The following is a 17,057-nucleotide window of genomic DNA, read 5'->3' on the forward strand; positions in this document are numbered from 1 at the left end:
TGGTCTAACATCAATCGGTTCATGATCTCAATCAAAAATATAACAAAAGACTTACGCAATGTTTCGTAATTCTAAATAGTTAACCTTCTAACAAAATGTATATAAAAACATGATCATTGTACCATATTTTTCTTAACAAAATTGAGTGTTGTGTAACCCAAACTGCCTAACCATTCTTTTTAGCTGATTTCCCTATACAATGAATGCATTAACCTACAAATGTCCTAAAGAAATTTTAACCATATTATGTTTGATTTCATATTCTTGAGTTGCTCAAAATGATCAAACTTTATCTCATTTTAAAAAAAAGTGGAAATAATTTCCATGGAATATATTGTACATATATGTGTATAGGATAATTAAACGAATACAATAATCAAATAACCAATCACATAATCATTTTAATGAAAATAATAATAATAATAAATGAACAATGATGATACACAACATTATTTCTCGTTCATTTTTATTTGTTCATATCATTGTGTATATTAAATTGTCGAAATGAATTAAAATGAAAAACTGAATTGTCCATTCAAAGTTTCTTCTCTTTCTCATCTTCTTTTTTTGCTTCTTCTTCTTCTTCTTCTTGTTTTAATTCAATTTTCGCCCACGTTTTCATATAGGAATTGAATAAATAAGACTATATATATATATATAGGTAGATAGATAGATTTAATTGACATCTTGTATATTACATTATAAAATTAATTTACGCTAATATTCACTTTCTATATTGGATAGTCATTAGCTATGTGTATTTGTTAATCTATTCAACTTGAAAATGAACTGATCAATTAAAGATCTTTTATTTTACTGTTTACATAAAAGTTTCAAACAATAAATTCGTAAGTCATATTAGTTGTTATTTAAGAAAACTTTCATAGCAGCGTATATATATATGTCCTGTTACATTACATTGAAATGTTGTTTACATGTATAGATATATAAATTTTGATATAGTACTATTGTAGTGAACAGAAGATGGGTGGGGACAATCGAATGTATTTAGCACAAAATTATAGAGTTACTTGGTAAAATAGAAAAACACTATCGTAAATCGTTAGTTTGCAAAATATCAATCCATCATATCAAACCGGACTGTTGCTGTTGCGGTCATCAATCCATTGTCTCACATTTCATTGCTCATGCGTTTTCTTACAAATTGCATTGCGTTCCCGCTCTTCTTTTCTTGATCTCCCTCCATCTTCTGCTGCCAGACATTACGTTCTTTAACTCGCGTCATATAATACATATATTAATATAAGTAGCACACGCCACATTATAATATCTCAAAGACTAAAATGCAGCTAGATGATATAGACTTTCAAGCGGTTTTTTTCTTTCATGAAAGAAAAAAAGCTTGAAATTATGCTAACAGTAGTGATAAAATCATGTATTAGGTTTATTATTATCTAAATGATATTTTCATCTAAATTACTTTATTATTATAAGTAGTTTTGTTAATTTTAAACAATGCAGACAGTATGATGTCGGATAAATCAATTCAGGTATCTGTTATGTAAAAAACTACTAACGAACCAATATATTTTAATATTTATTACTTAAATAAGTTGGTATGTTCTATCTTTCCATTAACTTAAATAATTAAATTCCAAAATCAATCAGTTGTAACTCGTTATCAGTATTAGAAACTCAAATCTCATGTGTAATATCAAGCATTGTTTATGTTGAATAAGAAATAAGTCTTTTTTTCAAAGACTATTTCATAATTTCATTCTTAATATTAAGGTTCTGTATATTCAGAAACATTAGTTATTCTATAAAAATAACATTTGATTATCTGATTGATTCTTACTTATTACATGTATTTCATTGAAACTAAGGGATAAAAAAACATGTAAAGGTAAAGGTATTGTAGTGAACAGAACACAGGTGGGGACAACCAAATGTATTTAGCACGAAATTACAGAGTTACTTAGTAAAATAGAAAAACCAAATAGTGAATCGTTAATTTGTAAAATATCATTCCACCATATCAAACCGGATTGCTGCTGTTGCAATCATCAATTATTGTCTTACATTTCATGGTTTGTGCGTTTTCTTACAAACTGCATTGCGTTCCCGTTCTTCCTTTGTTGATCTTTCCCCATCTTCTGCTGCCAGACATTACGTTCTTTAACTCGCGTCATATACTACTTAAATCAGTATAAGTAGCACACATCACAGTATAAATAGTTCAATTTATTGATTCTTGTTGTTACGGTGTATATTTCAGTAGACTTTTTTTTGCAAAATGACATCAGAAAATATAATTATTCATACTGACAAACAAAACCAATAAATACTCTACAATGCCCTATTTCTTCTAAATTCTACATGAAGTTATGAATTAATTAACCGATTAGATGATAATTTAAGAAGAAAAAAAAGAAGAATTATAGTATTTGAGTAGTATAAAAATACTATTCAAATTATATAATTTAATTACATATTATAAAATAAGTAATATCAAATAACGTAACTCATTTTAATGATATTTATTTTACATTTGAAAGCTTTTTCATATAGTTACTGAAATAAGGAATGTATATGGGTATATTTGGTTGTGTTGATTGATATTTTGACTTTTTAAAACAAACTCTGATAATTGTAAGCAATGATGAATAGTGCCTAGCAGTGGAATCCAGGATGCGCGTCTCCTCCTATTTGGGATTCGTCAGCTGGATGTACCTACATCTCAGAGAGTAGGTGTTCACTCCAGGACTCGAACCTAGTACCGTTCGCTTCAAAGTCCATCGCGTTATCCACTCAGCTGCTGACTCCTGATAGCCACTTGCTTGTGCAACGGAGTGAAGTTTAAATTCACTTGGTATTGTTTGGCTTGTATCTTCCCATTGAGGTTTAAGACTGCAATTGATCAGTCTGCCATATACCAATAACAGACTGATCAATTGCAGTCTTAAACCCCAATGGGAAGATACAAGCCTAACAATACCAAGTGAATTTAAATTCTGATAAGTTTTTCCATTGACAAAAATCAGGTATTATCGTGTATGTTTTTCCAGTTTAACGTTTTTATGAATGTTTTCTTTTTCAAATAATTTATATTTCCTGTTTATTAATGTACTGAATACAATGACATCAGCATATAATTCACAATGAATTATCTGAATATTAAATAAAATAGCTTTATTGTTGTCAACCAAAAAAAAAAAAAAAACAACAGAAAATTCTAAAATCTATCCATCTTTCTAAAAGGATTGTGTTGAGGTCTTGATTTCACACTGGAATTCTTTTAGAAGAAGAGTACACGTGGTTTTTATATGTCAGTAAGTTATATTGAATGTTTGAGACCAATGTTCACGATTAGCATGTTTATTTATTGTTGTGGATCATAATAGAAAACATTGAGTGCACTACATCAAGAATAAAGATAATACAATACAATACAAAGGTGTATTAAACTTGATAATTAGATAATGAAGAAACGATCTTTTTGAATGAAATCCCTTACAGAAAATATTTCTATGAACCTTGTTGTCTTCTGAACACATTATGATAATTACTAGTATAGGGGTTGTGGAGAATCCCGCTCGCGGGGTCGTGGATGCGCACTGCTGAGGAGTCCCACAATAGGACGAAACGGCCGTCCAGTGCTTCCAGGTTTTCAATTGTGATGCTCTGACATCAATCGGTTCATGATCTCAATCAAAAACATTATGATAAGACAATAGTTTGTTTGATAAATCAATTATCCATAAAATTTCTTTGTTCACAACGAATTATAAGAGGAAACTAAATGATCTAAAAGTTATTAATAAGAAGATTATTTAAAATACAACTCAACAGTGAAAAACTGAAACTTGTGTAAGACGAACAGTTTTAAATTAACAAATATCAGATCAAAAATTTTTACTTGTTTAAATCCACTTATATTATAATAAGTATAATGATATTTCATAAACATTGGTCCCTTTATTATCTTAAAGAGAGCAAGAATAAAGATTGATGCAGAATAATATGAATTCATTTTATTTCGTTAGGTTCTCATCAGCTGCTTACAACCTAAATTATTTGAAATTCAAATTATTACAGATATTGACATATTTATACATACGAGGGCAATGTGTTATAACTTGTCCTTGGATCGTTTTTTACCCCGTCGCCAATTGTTAAAATCTGCCGTTTAAATGCTTATTGTCTTGGCTCTTTTAATGCTACTTTTTACATCTGGTCGTCGCTGATTGTTATGTCGGAAACGCTTATCACTTATACTCTGAACAAGGGACCTCTGCGATTCCCACGATGAGAAAGTAAGAACACAAAGACTGGTATAAGTGATGATTTATTAACTCCAAAACAATATGACGACGACGAAGATGACAAATCTAGTAGAAAAATACACTCATTTATATATTGATTGTACACCCATTTTTATTAATAATTAGAATGAAATCACATATATGAAAAATACTTAGAGTTATATCAAATCACAGACTGAGCATAGTTTATGTCAATGGAATACAAGAATATCGCATATTATGCAGAATAAAATATCATACGAGAAAAGAAAACAAATAATACATTAAGTAATCATTACATTGAATCAAAATGGAAGTAATCTTGAACTAAACTCATAATGAGTAAATCAATCGAAAATTGACTTTTCTTTCCATTACATCACCTACCCTTCATTTTTGAAGACTGTATGTTGAGATTCATCTTTAAGTTTTATGACTTCATCCTCCCCCACGAAATAATGTTGGGTCCTCATATTCCCAAGTTACAATTAGTTTGACTCTATTTAAAGCATATTTCCCGCATTGAGTAAAGAGTCCACTAGAACTGACTAGATGGTGAGGGTCAGCGACATTAGACATGAGGTCACTAAGGTTTGATTCTTGTGAAACATTTTCATCAGATCTCTTGAAAATTTCATTAGTAGATAATTGATCACTAGAATAATCAGCATCTATCAAAATTTTATTAGGTTCTTGACCATCCTTTTTAATACATCCGACAAATTTTCCTCATTTTTGTAAGAAATTTGATCAAAAACATGTGAGTCATTAAGATAACTCATATCTGGTAAAATAACTAGAAAACCCCAATAAGTATATTCATCAGATGATGAGCTCCATTTAATGCAACTGTCTTCATTATGATGCTTGATTCATTTTCTGCTTCTTTGTGGGCGGGTACTACAATAATTTCTTACGCGTTTACACGTCTTTGGTCCGATCGATAAATTCACTGCTATCTAAATCTGTAATCCACAAGACACAACATAATGAAAAATGAATATATGTATTATGATGTAGCGAAAATTTCGATCGAGTTAATGAGGTCATAAAATTTTTTGTTTCGAATAAATAAAGTTTGTGAGGGAAAGTTCCAGAACAGTGAAATAGTGATTAGAACTCATGGAGTTAATAAACATTAGATAATTGTATAATTAAGAAACTGAGACTAGATGTAATGGTAATAAAGAAAGATATGAATTGAGATCAGTCAATTATGAATTAAAGAAAAATGACAATGATATAATTTAAACTTCAGAAAGAGTTGAAATAATGAATGACATAATAAACAAAAGATGGGGGGGGGTTGATGTTACCAGGGCAAAGAAAGATTTATCATTGTCTCTTTCTGAATACATAGATCTAGTTTTAGGCGTTTGATTGCTATTATTACTATTCAGGTTATTTATATTACTGATAGATTTACAAAATGTTTATAAAGGGATACAATTATTCCATTATACTTTCATACTAGGATAAATTTCATTTAAATATTGGGGTTTAAATGATTTATTTTAGTGATTATAAATATAGTAGAAAACAATATTTACAACTAAGTATCCATATACTAAAGATTAAAAAAATACTTGACCCTTAAATCTATTGCAAAATGTTTTGTATATGATGCACATAATGGATCATTCAAGTGATCATAATAAAAATAAAACATCAAACAATTTAAAGTTTACTTTAAAAGGTACTTGAAATTAGTAAAAGATATATGAATGTCCTAACTCTAAATTCACTTGGTATTGGTTGGTTTGTATCTTCCCATTGAGGTTTAAGACTTCGATTGATCAGTCTGTTATCGGCATATGTGCATACTGTGCGTATGCCTCGATATTAATTTAATTCACAAGCATTATAAGCAAAGATGGATAGTGGCTAGCAGTGGAATCTAGGACGTGCGCTTCGTTCTATTTGGGACTCGTCAGCTGGGTGTACCAGCATCCCAGAGTTGATGTTCACTCCAGAACTTGAATCCAGTGCCGTTCGCTTCAAAGTCCATCGCGTTATCCACTTAGCTACTGAATTCTAATAGCCACCTGCTTATGCCATGGGGTGAAGTTTAAATTCACTTAGTATTGTTTACTTGAATCTTACCATTGATGTTTTGAACTGCAATTGATCAGTCACTTGCTGGCATATGTGCATAGTAAGCGTATTGCCTTGTCTAGACTAGAAATGGAGGGCAAGAGGAGACAAGAATATTAAAGAAAATAATGTGAAAACAATTTAAGACTTCATCACTCTGGATAATAAGCTAATATTACTAGGATAATTTTAAGGTGAGAACAAATTGTTTTCAAATACACAAAGGAAGGGCTGTTGAGTTTTCCTATGGCTAAGGCTTTAATTAACCTCAGTTCGAAATGGATTACGCTAATATATCACATAGTTTTCATAATCTTCCTCTTCATATTACACTATCGAGATTTATCAAAGGAACTAATTGATTTAGATATGTAAAAATATTAGTTATATGTGCGTATATTTCTCAAGCCATTTCAACTTCATAAAATAAGATGATCAGTACTGTTCACTGTAAATATTTAATTAAAATAACCTAAAATATTTAAAATTTTATAAAATATGAAATGAAGACTAATTCGATAAAGGAACAATGTGGAGAAATACACAAGATCAAGTAATTCATCTTTTAACTTGATTATAATTAGGTCAACAATCAACTATGGAATTTGAATATTAATGTCATGTCATGATATACAGAAATATTTATTTGCTTGGTGGTTCATCTTTTCTTTGGTTAATATTTAAAATGAATTATACGATGTGTCAAAGAATATCTCCTCGACTATTCAAAACTGTAAATTATCTTTAGTAAGTTGACAGTTCTGAATTTGTAAATAGTATTGACTTATGGAAGTCTTATTAGAACATAATCATGATTAATTTAATCCAAAATGATTTGAGTGTGAATCAAAAAGAAACAATAGAAACACATAATTGTAGAGTACCAGAAACAAAAACAGGGTTGTATTCAAATAGGGTAAAACGAGTAACTGATGGTGTTAGTGGTTATTGATGAGTATCAACAAATTATTTGTAGAAAAGGTTAATAAACATTCAAAATTCAAATTTTTCATAAGAAATCAATCAGTAATACCTTCTTTATACATTTTTTCTCATGATGTACGTTGGATTTAGAAAAACAATCTTTATTTTATTGCTTAATCAAGTGAAAAGGTGTGGAACAACGAAGAGCTAATTTATTATGATCAATGAATTTTTATACTCAGAATAACATAAATATTTTGTTGTTAAAATCTTTTAGAGTCTGTTTAAATGAAAGAGAATTTTCACTAAGAATTGACATCAGCTATCAGTAAACTGATGTAAACCAAAAAAACACTGGACAGTTGTTCCTTCATAGAATGGTGATCCTCAGCATCACATACACACCAGGTTTCACAGAGAGTACCCTATTCTTTGATATTATAATCACCGTTCTATAGCGGCCAGTGATCTCAAATTGTCCGTATTCAAACACTACTATTCATTCATGTTATCTTCATAACATTTTGTAACATAACTGCTTACCTCGTCGAATAAGTAGTCTAGTTAATATGAAATTTTACAGTTATTGTTCACTATATATGTTGATTTCATTTCTTTATCAATAAACTTAACTAAATATAACGATCTTAATAAAAACAACTACAAACCATATTATCATGACAATTAAGCAGAGAAAATTATAATAAGTTGCATTCAAAATCACTACAATGTAAATTAAATTATTTTCAATTTACTTTGTACAGGTGACAACTAAAACAACTTGTTGATTTTTTCTACATAAATCATAAACACTTAGTTTTAATGATTGAATTCATTAGTCGATCTTAGTTAGATCACTATTGAAGATCTGGAAGCACTGGATGGCTTTTACGTTCTAGTATACGACTCCTCAGTAGTTCAATCCATATCATATGGAAACAGTTACCCACCTCAGACAATAAATGAATGGTTGCGCAACATCGTGGATCGATTAACATCATTCAGTGGTCTATGGGTTAAGCGTTCGCGGAAGAGACCAAAGGACTTTAGATCGTGGATGCGCACTGTTGAAGAGTCCCATACTAGGACAAAACGGTCGTCCAGCGCTTCCAGGTTCTCAATGGTGATCAATTTTAAATCGACTCATGAATTTAACCAATAAATTTATTACAACCTCCACAAATCCCCATTTTGATTTAGTTAATTCATTTCCGATTCTTTTTACATAATTACTGTAATTTTGTTTTTTAATCTCACTTTCAGAATACCAGAATGCTCAAAACACACAAAGTGGTTCACGAAGAATATTAATATACGTCAGGTATGAAATATATAAATTTCATTAGGAATAAAGGAATAGTAACAGTTTCAACAAACTAATAGATCAACTAAAATAAATGTATATTTTTCATACTGTACATATGTTGACACATTTCTGTTGGAAATTCTGTATCTGTTTAGTATTCTATCTATTTATATTCAAATACGGTAATTGTAACGATTGTGTACTCCATATAAACGATTTAAATAACTGTGCGAAATTGGCTGGAGTTAAGAGAATTCCAGAAAAATATGAAGGGTTTGGATTTGGTTTTGGTTCAATCGGTGATGTGGAACAAATGTGTCGGTAAATATTTTGCATGTAATTTTCACTAACTTTTATATGTAACTTATACTAAATAATCTTGATAATTATTATCAGAAAGGGTTTTGTGGAAATTTTAGTAATTTCAATAATTGAGATCATCAGTCAATTGAAGCTAGATCACCATGGAAAACCTGGAAGCAATGAACGGCCGTTTCTTCCTAGTATGGGGCGCCTCAACAGTTCGCATCCATGATCCCGCCCCCTGCAAGATTTTACCCCGAACCTATCAGTCTCGCGCGCGAGCACTTAACCACTAGACCACTGAGCCGGTTGGCATCCGACAGTGTTAATGTCTGACTTCAACCAATCCACAAAATTAAGCGACACATCTACTTTTGCCATCAGTTAGCTGATGTCATACAACAGGCTTTGTTAAAATCCACCGGTAACGACTTCTCACTAGAACTCCAGGAAATGCCTCTTGAAGTCAGTCACTAGTGAGCAGATGATTATTATCAGAAGGGATTTTGTGGAGATTTTAATAATTTTATGATTGAATACAGAAACACGTTAATTGTGTTACGTATACGTACTCAGTTAAATGACTAGTACTTCAATTACATTGAAATTAAATTAAACCACTTATCGGTGTCTAATGACGGTTAAGTAATAAACCAAATTCATGTAAACACAAACGGTCAAGTTAATTTTTGCTATTTTACTGATAATGAACAACCAAGGTTTTTTACTTTTCTTTTCTATAAATGTCAAAGTTACTTCTTTTTAAAAACACAATGTTATATAGACGGTTTGACAGCAATACTGTCACAAAAATTCATAAACACATCATTCGATAAAATACCATATTGATTATCTGCTTCCTGAATTAATACAAATAACTCTACACTATTGGAAAGTATTAGATCATCCTGAAATGCAGATTCTGGAATGAGACGTGAAGACAGATAATGGATGTAAAAAACATGATTAGAAAATTAGTAAATTATGTTTATATAAGACGTGAAATGCATAATGCTAACAACTTTCTTGTCATTTTGTATTTTTATCACATTTGGATTCTGTTAGATGTGTATCTTCTAGTTAATTTGTAATTAGTTTTAAGTTATCTTGACTGGAATTGATTGTTTATTGAGCGATTAGTTGTTATGCGATAAAAAGATGGAAAGTAAGTTTGGCAAACATTTCAATTAGATTGGACATATTTGTGTCAAGATACATATAATATGTATATATAATAGTTTTATTGCTTTCTTGGACATTTTATAAATTACTATTATGACACTATTACTATTACCATTACATATTAAGAAGCAATAGTCACCTGTTCCATCTGTATGTGAAATACCCCATGGATAACCATTCACAAAAATAATCTGACTATCCTATATATTTTGATACAGTAAGCTGCTATATGATTGTTTAACCTCTACAATATTCAGGATTGGATTCTGAAATTATGTCACTGTTGTATTAGTAGTGGACGTTGGTCTTTAGAAAATTTGTACTGCATAGCTTCTCACAATTAGTAATTTATTATACTGGTTGATGATCATTGTCAATCAGAATATTTCTTGTTGTTAATTTAATCTTATTGTTTATTTTATTAATTCAGAACAAAATGGCATATCAAAGTGTATTCATGTGCTCAGTTAACTATTCTAAATCGTTGCTCACCCGAATCGACTTCTCATTTTAGAAATGTAATGTGGCAATTTATTTTTGATACAACACCTTATGAAAAAGCAGCAAACTATTTATGTCAACATTATAATCTACGTAGTACGTGAGTTAAATAATATTCTGTTGACGATCAATTTATTTCTTCTTTATGAACAAATGAACTAGATAATTTAACGACTTCTACGTATACTTAACACTGATGAGTGTTGAGTATTTCACGTCTTAAGTGTAGATGAGTTTTCAAATTCACAACTGTATAGTTTTTATTCATATTTTAAGGGCCCTAAAAAGCTAGTAGCAGAAAGGTTGCTCTCATTCGTCTGTAAAAGCCGAGATTATCCTAATTAATTCGTTTGGGAATAAAAAGAATCAAATTAGTCTCCAACCATTGTGATTTAAGTTAGTAGAGTGAACTGAAGAGACTGATTTTAAGATGAAGATAGTTTTCGTCACGAAGTAGAGTCAGATGAAAAACTAAAGAAAAGAGAGCGATTACCCTGAATTTACTAACTGTTCAAAGCTATTTATCAATGTTTTTCATAAACATAGTCAATAATTGTAATTAAACAGTTCGTTCACTGCAGAGTGACAATTAAGTCTGAACAAATTACCTTACACTAAACGGTCGTATTGGATATATGACTACAATTTGATTACATTCAATGAGTTAGAAAAATAAATATGTGACTGTTCAATCGCTGATAAAGTACAGTTTTGAATTTTAAATGTTTCCTCCTTAGAGCTTTTATGTACAATGTAATTGTTTATAAAATCGTCGATCTCGACACAAATTTTGGATAAATGCTATTGTCGAGTAATTTTATTTGGGGATAAAGTATGAAGTATACTCAATGTTTAAAATCTCATCTGGGTGGCAACAAACAGATCAAATAGAATAGTTTTGATTAGAATAACAATTCAATGCTTGTAGTCTCCAATCTTCAACATTATATCCTGAGGTTATTCTAAAATAGTAAACAATTCACGGATCAAGTCTTATTTTCAGTGCTAAAAATGATCTTTGCAGAGTATGCAATATTACATTAAATTTTAATTATTCTTTACACTTTTGTGATGATTGCTTTTTTTATTGCATACAGTTTTCCGATACCATCGCGATAAATGTCTTTCCGTATATGAGTCTCAAGTTGAAAACTGTTCCAGACAATATTCAAACCTTTTGTCTCAAACATATTTGCAGTTAGCTAATAGTAATCCAGTGAACTCACGCAATGCCGATGAATATGCCAATTACATGAAATCAGTGTTACGTTCAACATATTGTACGTAAGTTGAAAAACTTTATACAACTTCTAATTTGATGGTGAGGCTCAGTAGGTCAAATATCTGATATTAGTATGATTTCATTTTTTGAGCCAAATGATTTAATTACGAAGCTTTGATTAACTTTCTAAATAGCATAATTGGACGTAGCTTCAAAAGAAATGATTTCAATTCTCTCATTGTCTGTGTTCTTGGCAGGATTTTAACCAGTTTTAATTACCATGTGTCCATCATGTGTGCTTCACCTGGGTATTACAGTTTTATCATAATTTTATAAAAATGTTGAATTATGATTGGCAGTGGGTTCCAAGATCCCAGTTTTATCTTATTCGGGATTCGTCTACTACATGTGCCTGTTTCTTAGGGTTGATATACACATAAGGAATTGTATCCAATATCCTTCTCTTTCAACAACCAATGAGGTTTTAACGTTCACTGAGATCGGATCGAATGTGAAGAGGTTCAGCTGACTAGTTCTAAATGGGGCGGATGAGAGTTCTGGCTTCCTCTGCTAGCCACAAAACATCTGTTCTGTAAAAGACTGAATACAGTAACCTTATCAAACCTCAGTAAAACGTATTAAACATTATGTTCATTTTACAAACAAACTTTTATGATTATTCTAATAGTCCTATAGAGAATGTTGTAACTTTTAGACTAATTTTAATAACGAACTAACAACAGTTAGAGATTCAGGTTAAATGTAGTTTGTTGTTTGATAGTTCTTTATTTTCAGAGATTCTGTAGCTAAAGTCGGTTTACAATGATTTCTTTCAATTATGTCGTATTTTATTATAAAATAATACTGTGGTGTGTGCTACTTATATTGACATAAGTAGTATATGATGTTAGTCGTGAACAGAAGGTCTGGAAGCAGAGAGACAAGAGGATCGAACAGTAAAGACTCGAAACAGAATGTAGTTTGTATGAAAATGCAAGAACAATGAAGTCTGAGTCATTATGAGATAATTGATGGACATTTTGCAAATTACGTATTTACTATTTGATTGTTAGATTTTATTAACAAGTCCTGTAATATTGTGTCAAATACAGTCGATTGTCTCCACTGGTGTTCTTGTTCACTACAATACTTCTTTTTATCAATTTTTTTTGTCTAGTGGAACTATCACAAAAGTTAATTGTATCAAGAAAATACTTGAATATCATTGTTCTAGTGATATAATTGAATTAATTCAAAATTATTTCAGAGAAACTTTACCATATGGATGTGAACAAACAATTAATATTTCTAAACATTTAATATCAAATATGATCAATAAATCAAATCAAACTGATTACATTATAAATGATTATCAGAATATTTACATAGATACTAATTTAAATCCAATCAAATTGAATGAAATCAATAAAAGTTCACAAAATTCTTTATATCATCAACAAAAAGATATAAAAAATACAAAACGTAGTAACTATGCAAATATCAATTCAAATTCAATTTTATTAAAAACAACTACAAAAAAGATAAACAATCATTGTAATAAATTGTATATTAATATTATCATCATATATATTTCATTATTATTTACAGTTTTAAAGTATGAATTTTGATGTTTGAAAGTAAAAACAAAAAAAAACTACAAGTTCAGCAGATTGACAGTGGGTAATTTAAATTAAAATGTTAATTAAAACACGAAGTTCAGCGAAGGTATCTCTTTTCAACGAATTTATTATCAAGCTGTACAATCGTATATATATATATATATATATATGAGAAAAAGTACAAATTCCGCGAGGAAATGTGAACACACGTAGCCAGCGCTCGCTTTCAACTTGGTTACGGGAACATATCTCAGTTTGGTTTTATAAGGAAGAAAGGAAAGCAGTTAGGAGTTCTATACTTGAACACCTAATCGACTGTAACCATTCTACAGATCTACAATTTGATTTTAAGTTTGTTTCTATGATTCGTTCAAATTTCTCCAGATTTCTTCGTAACCAACTCTTAAAAATAGCCGAAGCTCTTACCATCCAGGTGTTTAAACCAGGATTATGTGTACAAAAGAAGTACGGCTTATCGTTATCGTTACCTTGGCCTTAATTATTTTGATTATCCTATTATTATTATTATTATTATTATTACTGCATTCCCCCTTTACTTATGTCTTATATTCTCATTATTTTATTCGTTTATTTCTACACCTCTATGACCTTTAATTATTATAACAAAAGCATTTTAATAATTTTAATCTTCATATTATATTCACTAAATCTATTGTTATCATTCATATTACGTAATCTAGTATTATAATCTTTCCATTACATCATCTTGGTTAATTGTGTTCACATTTCCTCACGGAATTAGTACTTTTTCATGTATATACGATTGTACAGCTTGATAAGAAAAATTCGTTGAAAAGAGATCCCTTCACTGAACTTCGTGTTTTAATTTTAATGTTTGAAATGGGAATTATCTGTAAAATGTTAATATTATTTTTTCTTTTAAAAACTATTATTAAATCTCTTACTCACTTATCAATAAGGTGAAGAAGTCATCTAATTAACAGGATCCAATGATGAAGATTACTTTCATTGAAAGTCAAAAATGATAAACTGTTCAAAAGATAACTTTAATTATTATGAATCATTTATTAACATTTAGATTTTTATTTGTCGAGATCATGTTTTCTTTTTCTTGTTTGCAAAAAAAAGAGAATCAATAGTATACAATAGATCATTTTATTCAGTCACTTAAACACAATTATGGTAATATGTTCAATACTCAACAAATAACTGTTTATGTAACCATGTATACAAATGATTTTACTATTTTGAATAAATAACATTTTTTGCAGTTATATCTGATGATCATTTATTCATTTCTTATGTTCTGATGATTAATAAAAGCGTACATTACTAAAACGACCAAAATGTCAAGATTAAACTGTCAGAACCAGTAAGTTTTAAATGGGAATCCAAGTCTTGAAGGATAAGGTATGAGTTGTTTATTGTGAATAATCATATTACTTAAAATGTATAATTTCAATGTTCAAATAAATAATATTGTTTTTGATTGAGATCATGAACCGATTGATGTTAGACCACCATTGAAAACCTGGAAGTCGTACTGCTGACTGTACAGAGGTGTGACAGCAGTAAGGTGTTTCCTTCAGACAACCAGCATGACAGCGATGCTGCCTTCCCACAAGGAGGGGTGGGGTTAGAAAAGGTCGACCCTAAAAATGTGCACCTCACCTTACCTCACGGATTTCCGTCTCCGGCGGTAAGGCCCTTTGAAGAACGGAGCTAACACGTCAAAAACCTCCCACGAAAAGGCCGTACGCGACCGGCCTCAAACAGTTGTCCCTTGGGCACTGCGGTCACGCTCTCAGGTCACTGAGACCGCCTCTAATCCAATTCCCTTTTCAGGTACCTCCAGAAGAACCCTTCCACGGTGTGGGCAACCGGGAAGTGATAACCGCCCTCATACCTCTAACAGCACCCAAGACCACTGTATTCATAATCAACCTTCCTCTTCAATTCCTATTATTCCTCCTACATCGACTTTCAACCCTAAACTTCCTCCTTCGGCTTCCTCCTCAAGTGTCACCATAGCCAACGATTCTAGTGCTCAAAACTCTGTCCCAGGTCTACTGAAACCTCGCTCCAAACTACACATTGGAGCTTTCAACGTACACACTCTATGTCAAATCGGTCAGCAGGCTTCCTTGGCTAAAACCCTAGAGTCTCTTTCCATTGATGTATGCTGTGTCTCCGAAACACGCATACAGGATTCCAGTGTGGTCATTCACTTGACCTCACCTCGGCAAAACGGAGAGCCAACGAGATACACCCTACGTGTATCTGGTGACCCGATGACCAGTTCTCGTGGACTGGCAGGTGTAGGCATAGCACTAAGCATGAGGGCGGAACAAGCACTGCCAGAGTGGATCCCCGTCAACAGTCGTCTATGTGCTGTTCGGCTAAACGGCTCCGTAAGAACTCGGAAGGATAGGGACACACGTCGTTGCCTTTTCGTCGTTTCTGCCTACGCTCCCACTGACTGCAGCTCAGATGATGTGAAAGATGAATTTTACAGAAAGCTGTCCGAACTTCTTCAGAAAGCTAAACGCTCAGACATAGTACTCGTAGGGGTGACTTTAATGCTCAGATAGGTAGCTTAAACCAAACGGAAAGGCATTTAGGTGGATATTTTAGCATTCCGGCACAGCGAACAGATAATGGTGACCGTCTGCTGCAACTGTGCTCAGACAATCGCTTATTTTTAGCAAACACAAATTTTAAGCATAAGGAGAGACATCGTCTAACATGGCGACCCCCTACACCAAACCAACGATGGACTCAAATAGACCATATTGCCATCAGTCATCGTTGAAGAGGGTCGGTACAAGATTGTCGCTCATTCTGGAGTACCTGCTTGGACTCCGATCACGCCCTAATACGGGCACGCATCTGCTTGCGCCTCACTGGACGCAAAAAGCCACAGTAAAAAGACCCATTAGAACCGAACTGAGTAGCGTGGAAACCAAAAGTAGGTTCCAGGAACAACTGAGGTCACGATTAGGTAGTTCTGAAGACGAGGTTGACCCAGTTGTTGCTTGGAAAGCCATACAAACAGCTGTGGAAACAGCAGTGACATCTATTAGTGATTTAAACCACAGGGTTACAAAGAACCAGTGGATTTCTTCAAAGTCTATCACACTGATGGATTCTCGCAAACTCGTCCCATCAGGTTCAGAACATGATGAAGAGCGACAACAAATCAGATCTAGGTTAAGGAAAAGTCTAAGAAACGACCGTGAGCAGTGGTGGGCAACGAAAGCAAAAGAGATGGAAAAGGCGGCGACTATAGGGAACACAAGACAGCTTTACAGACTAATAAAAGAAACTGGAATTAATAAGTCAAGTGTAAGTGAGATTATATCGGAAAAAGACGATACACTCATCTGCTCCCAATCCAGGCGTTTAGAACGATGGGCGGAACATTTCAGAGAACAGTTCAGCTGGCCTTCAGCTACTCTACAACTACCCTCCATTCCCAGACAGTGTGAATGGAACATTGAAGTAGGTCCCCCAACTCTTGCTGAAGTTCAAAAGGCTATAGTTAATCTGAAACGAGGAAGGGCAGCTGGTCCAGATGGATTGGCTCCAGAGGTCTTTAAGGATGGTGGTCCAATTTTAGCGATTAGGTTGACTAATATTTTAGCTAAAATCTGGGAGTT

General features: G+C 32.0%; 1 protein-coding gene across 1 annotated transcript; it reads left to right on the plus strand.

The window, feature by feature from the left end:
* The first annotated feature begins 324 nt into the window (after positions 1 to 324).
* Positions 325 to 14,861, plus strand: MS3_00006199 (uncharacterized protein). Its single transcript, XM_012936348.3, has 5 exons — positions 325 to 848; positions 8,547 to 8,910; positions 10,505 to 10,671; positions 11,673 to 11,859; positions 12,975 to 14,861. Exons 2-5 carry the CDS (start codon positions 8,681 to 8,683, stop codon positions 13,423 to 13,425), a joined length of 1,035 nt encoding a protein of 344 aa, XP_012791802.2. The 5' UTR covers positions 325 to 848; positions 8,547 to 8,680; the 3' UTR covers positions 13,426 to 14,861.
* The last annotated feature ends 2,196 nt before the right edge of the window (positions 14,862 to 17,057 follow it).

The sequence above is a fragment of the Schistosoma haematobium genome, chromosome 2 (genome assembly GCF_000699445.3).
Source record: "Schistosoma haematobium chromosome 2, whole genome shotgun sequence".
NCBI lineage: Eukaryota > Metazoa > Platyhelminthes > Trematoda > Strigeidida > Schistosomatidae > Schistosoma > Schistosoma haematobium.

What these genes read in the sequence shown, in the direction of transcription:
- MS3_00006199 (XM_012936348.3), top strand. Translation starts at nt 8,681, where the DNA reads ATGTATATTTTTCATACTGTACATATGTTGACACATTTCTGTTGGAAA. An exon ending in TCAACATTATAATCTACGTA is followed by an intron (nt 10,672 to 11,672) that starts GTACGTGAGTTA and finishes TATTGCATACAG; the next exon opens with TTTTCCGATACCATCGCGAT. An exon ending in TTACGTTCAACATATTGTAC is followed by an intron (nt 11,860 to 12,974) that starts GTAAGTTGAAAA and finishes TTTTTTGTCTAG; the next exon opens with TGGAACTATCACAAAAGTTA.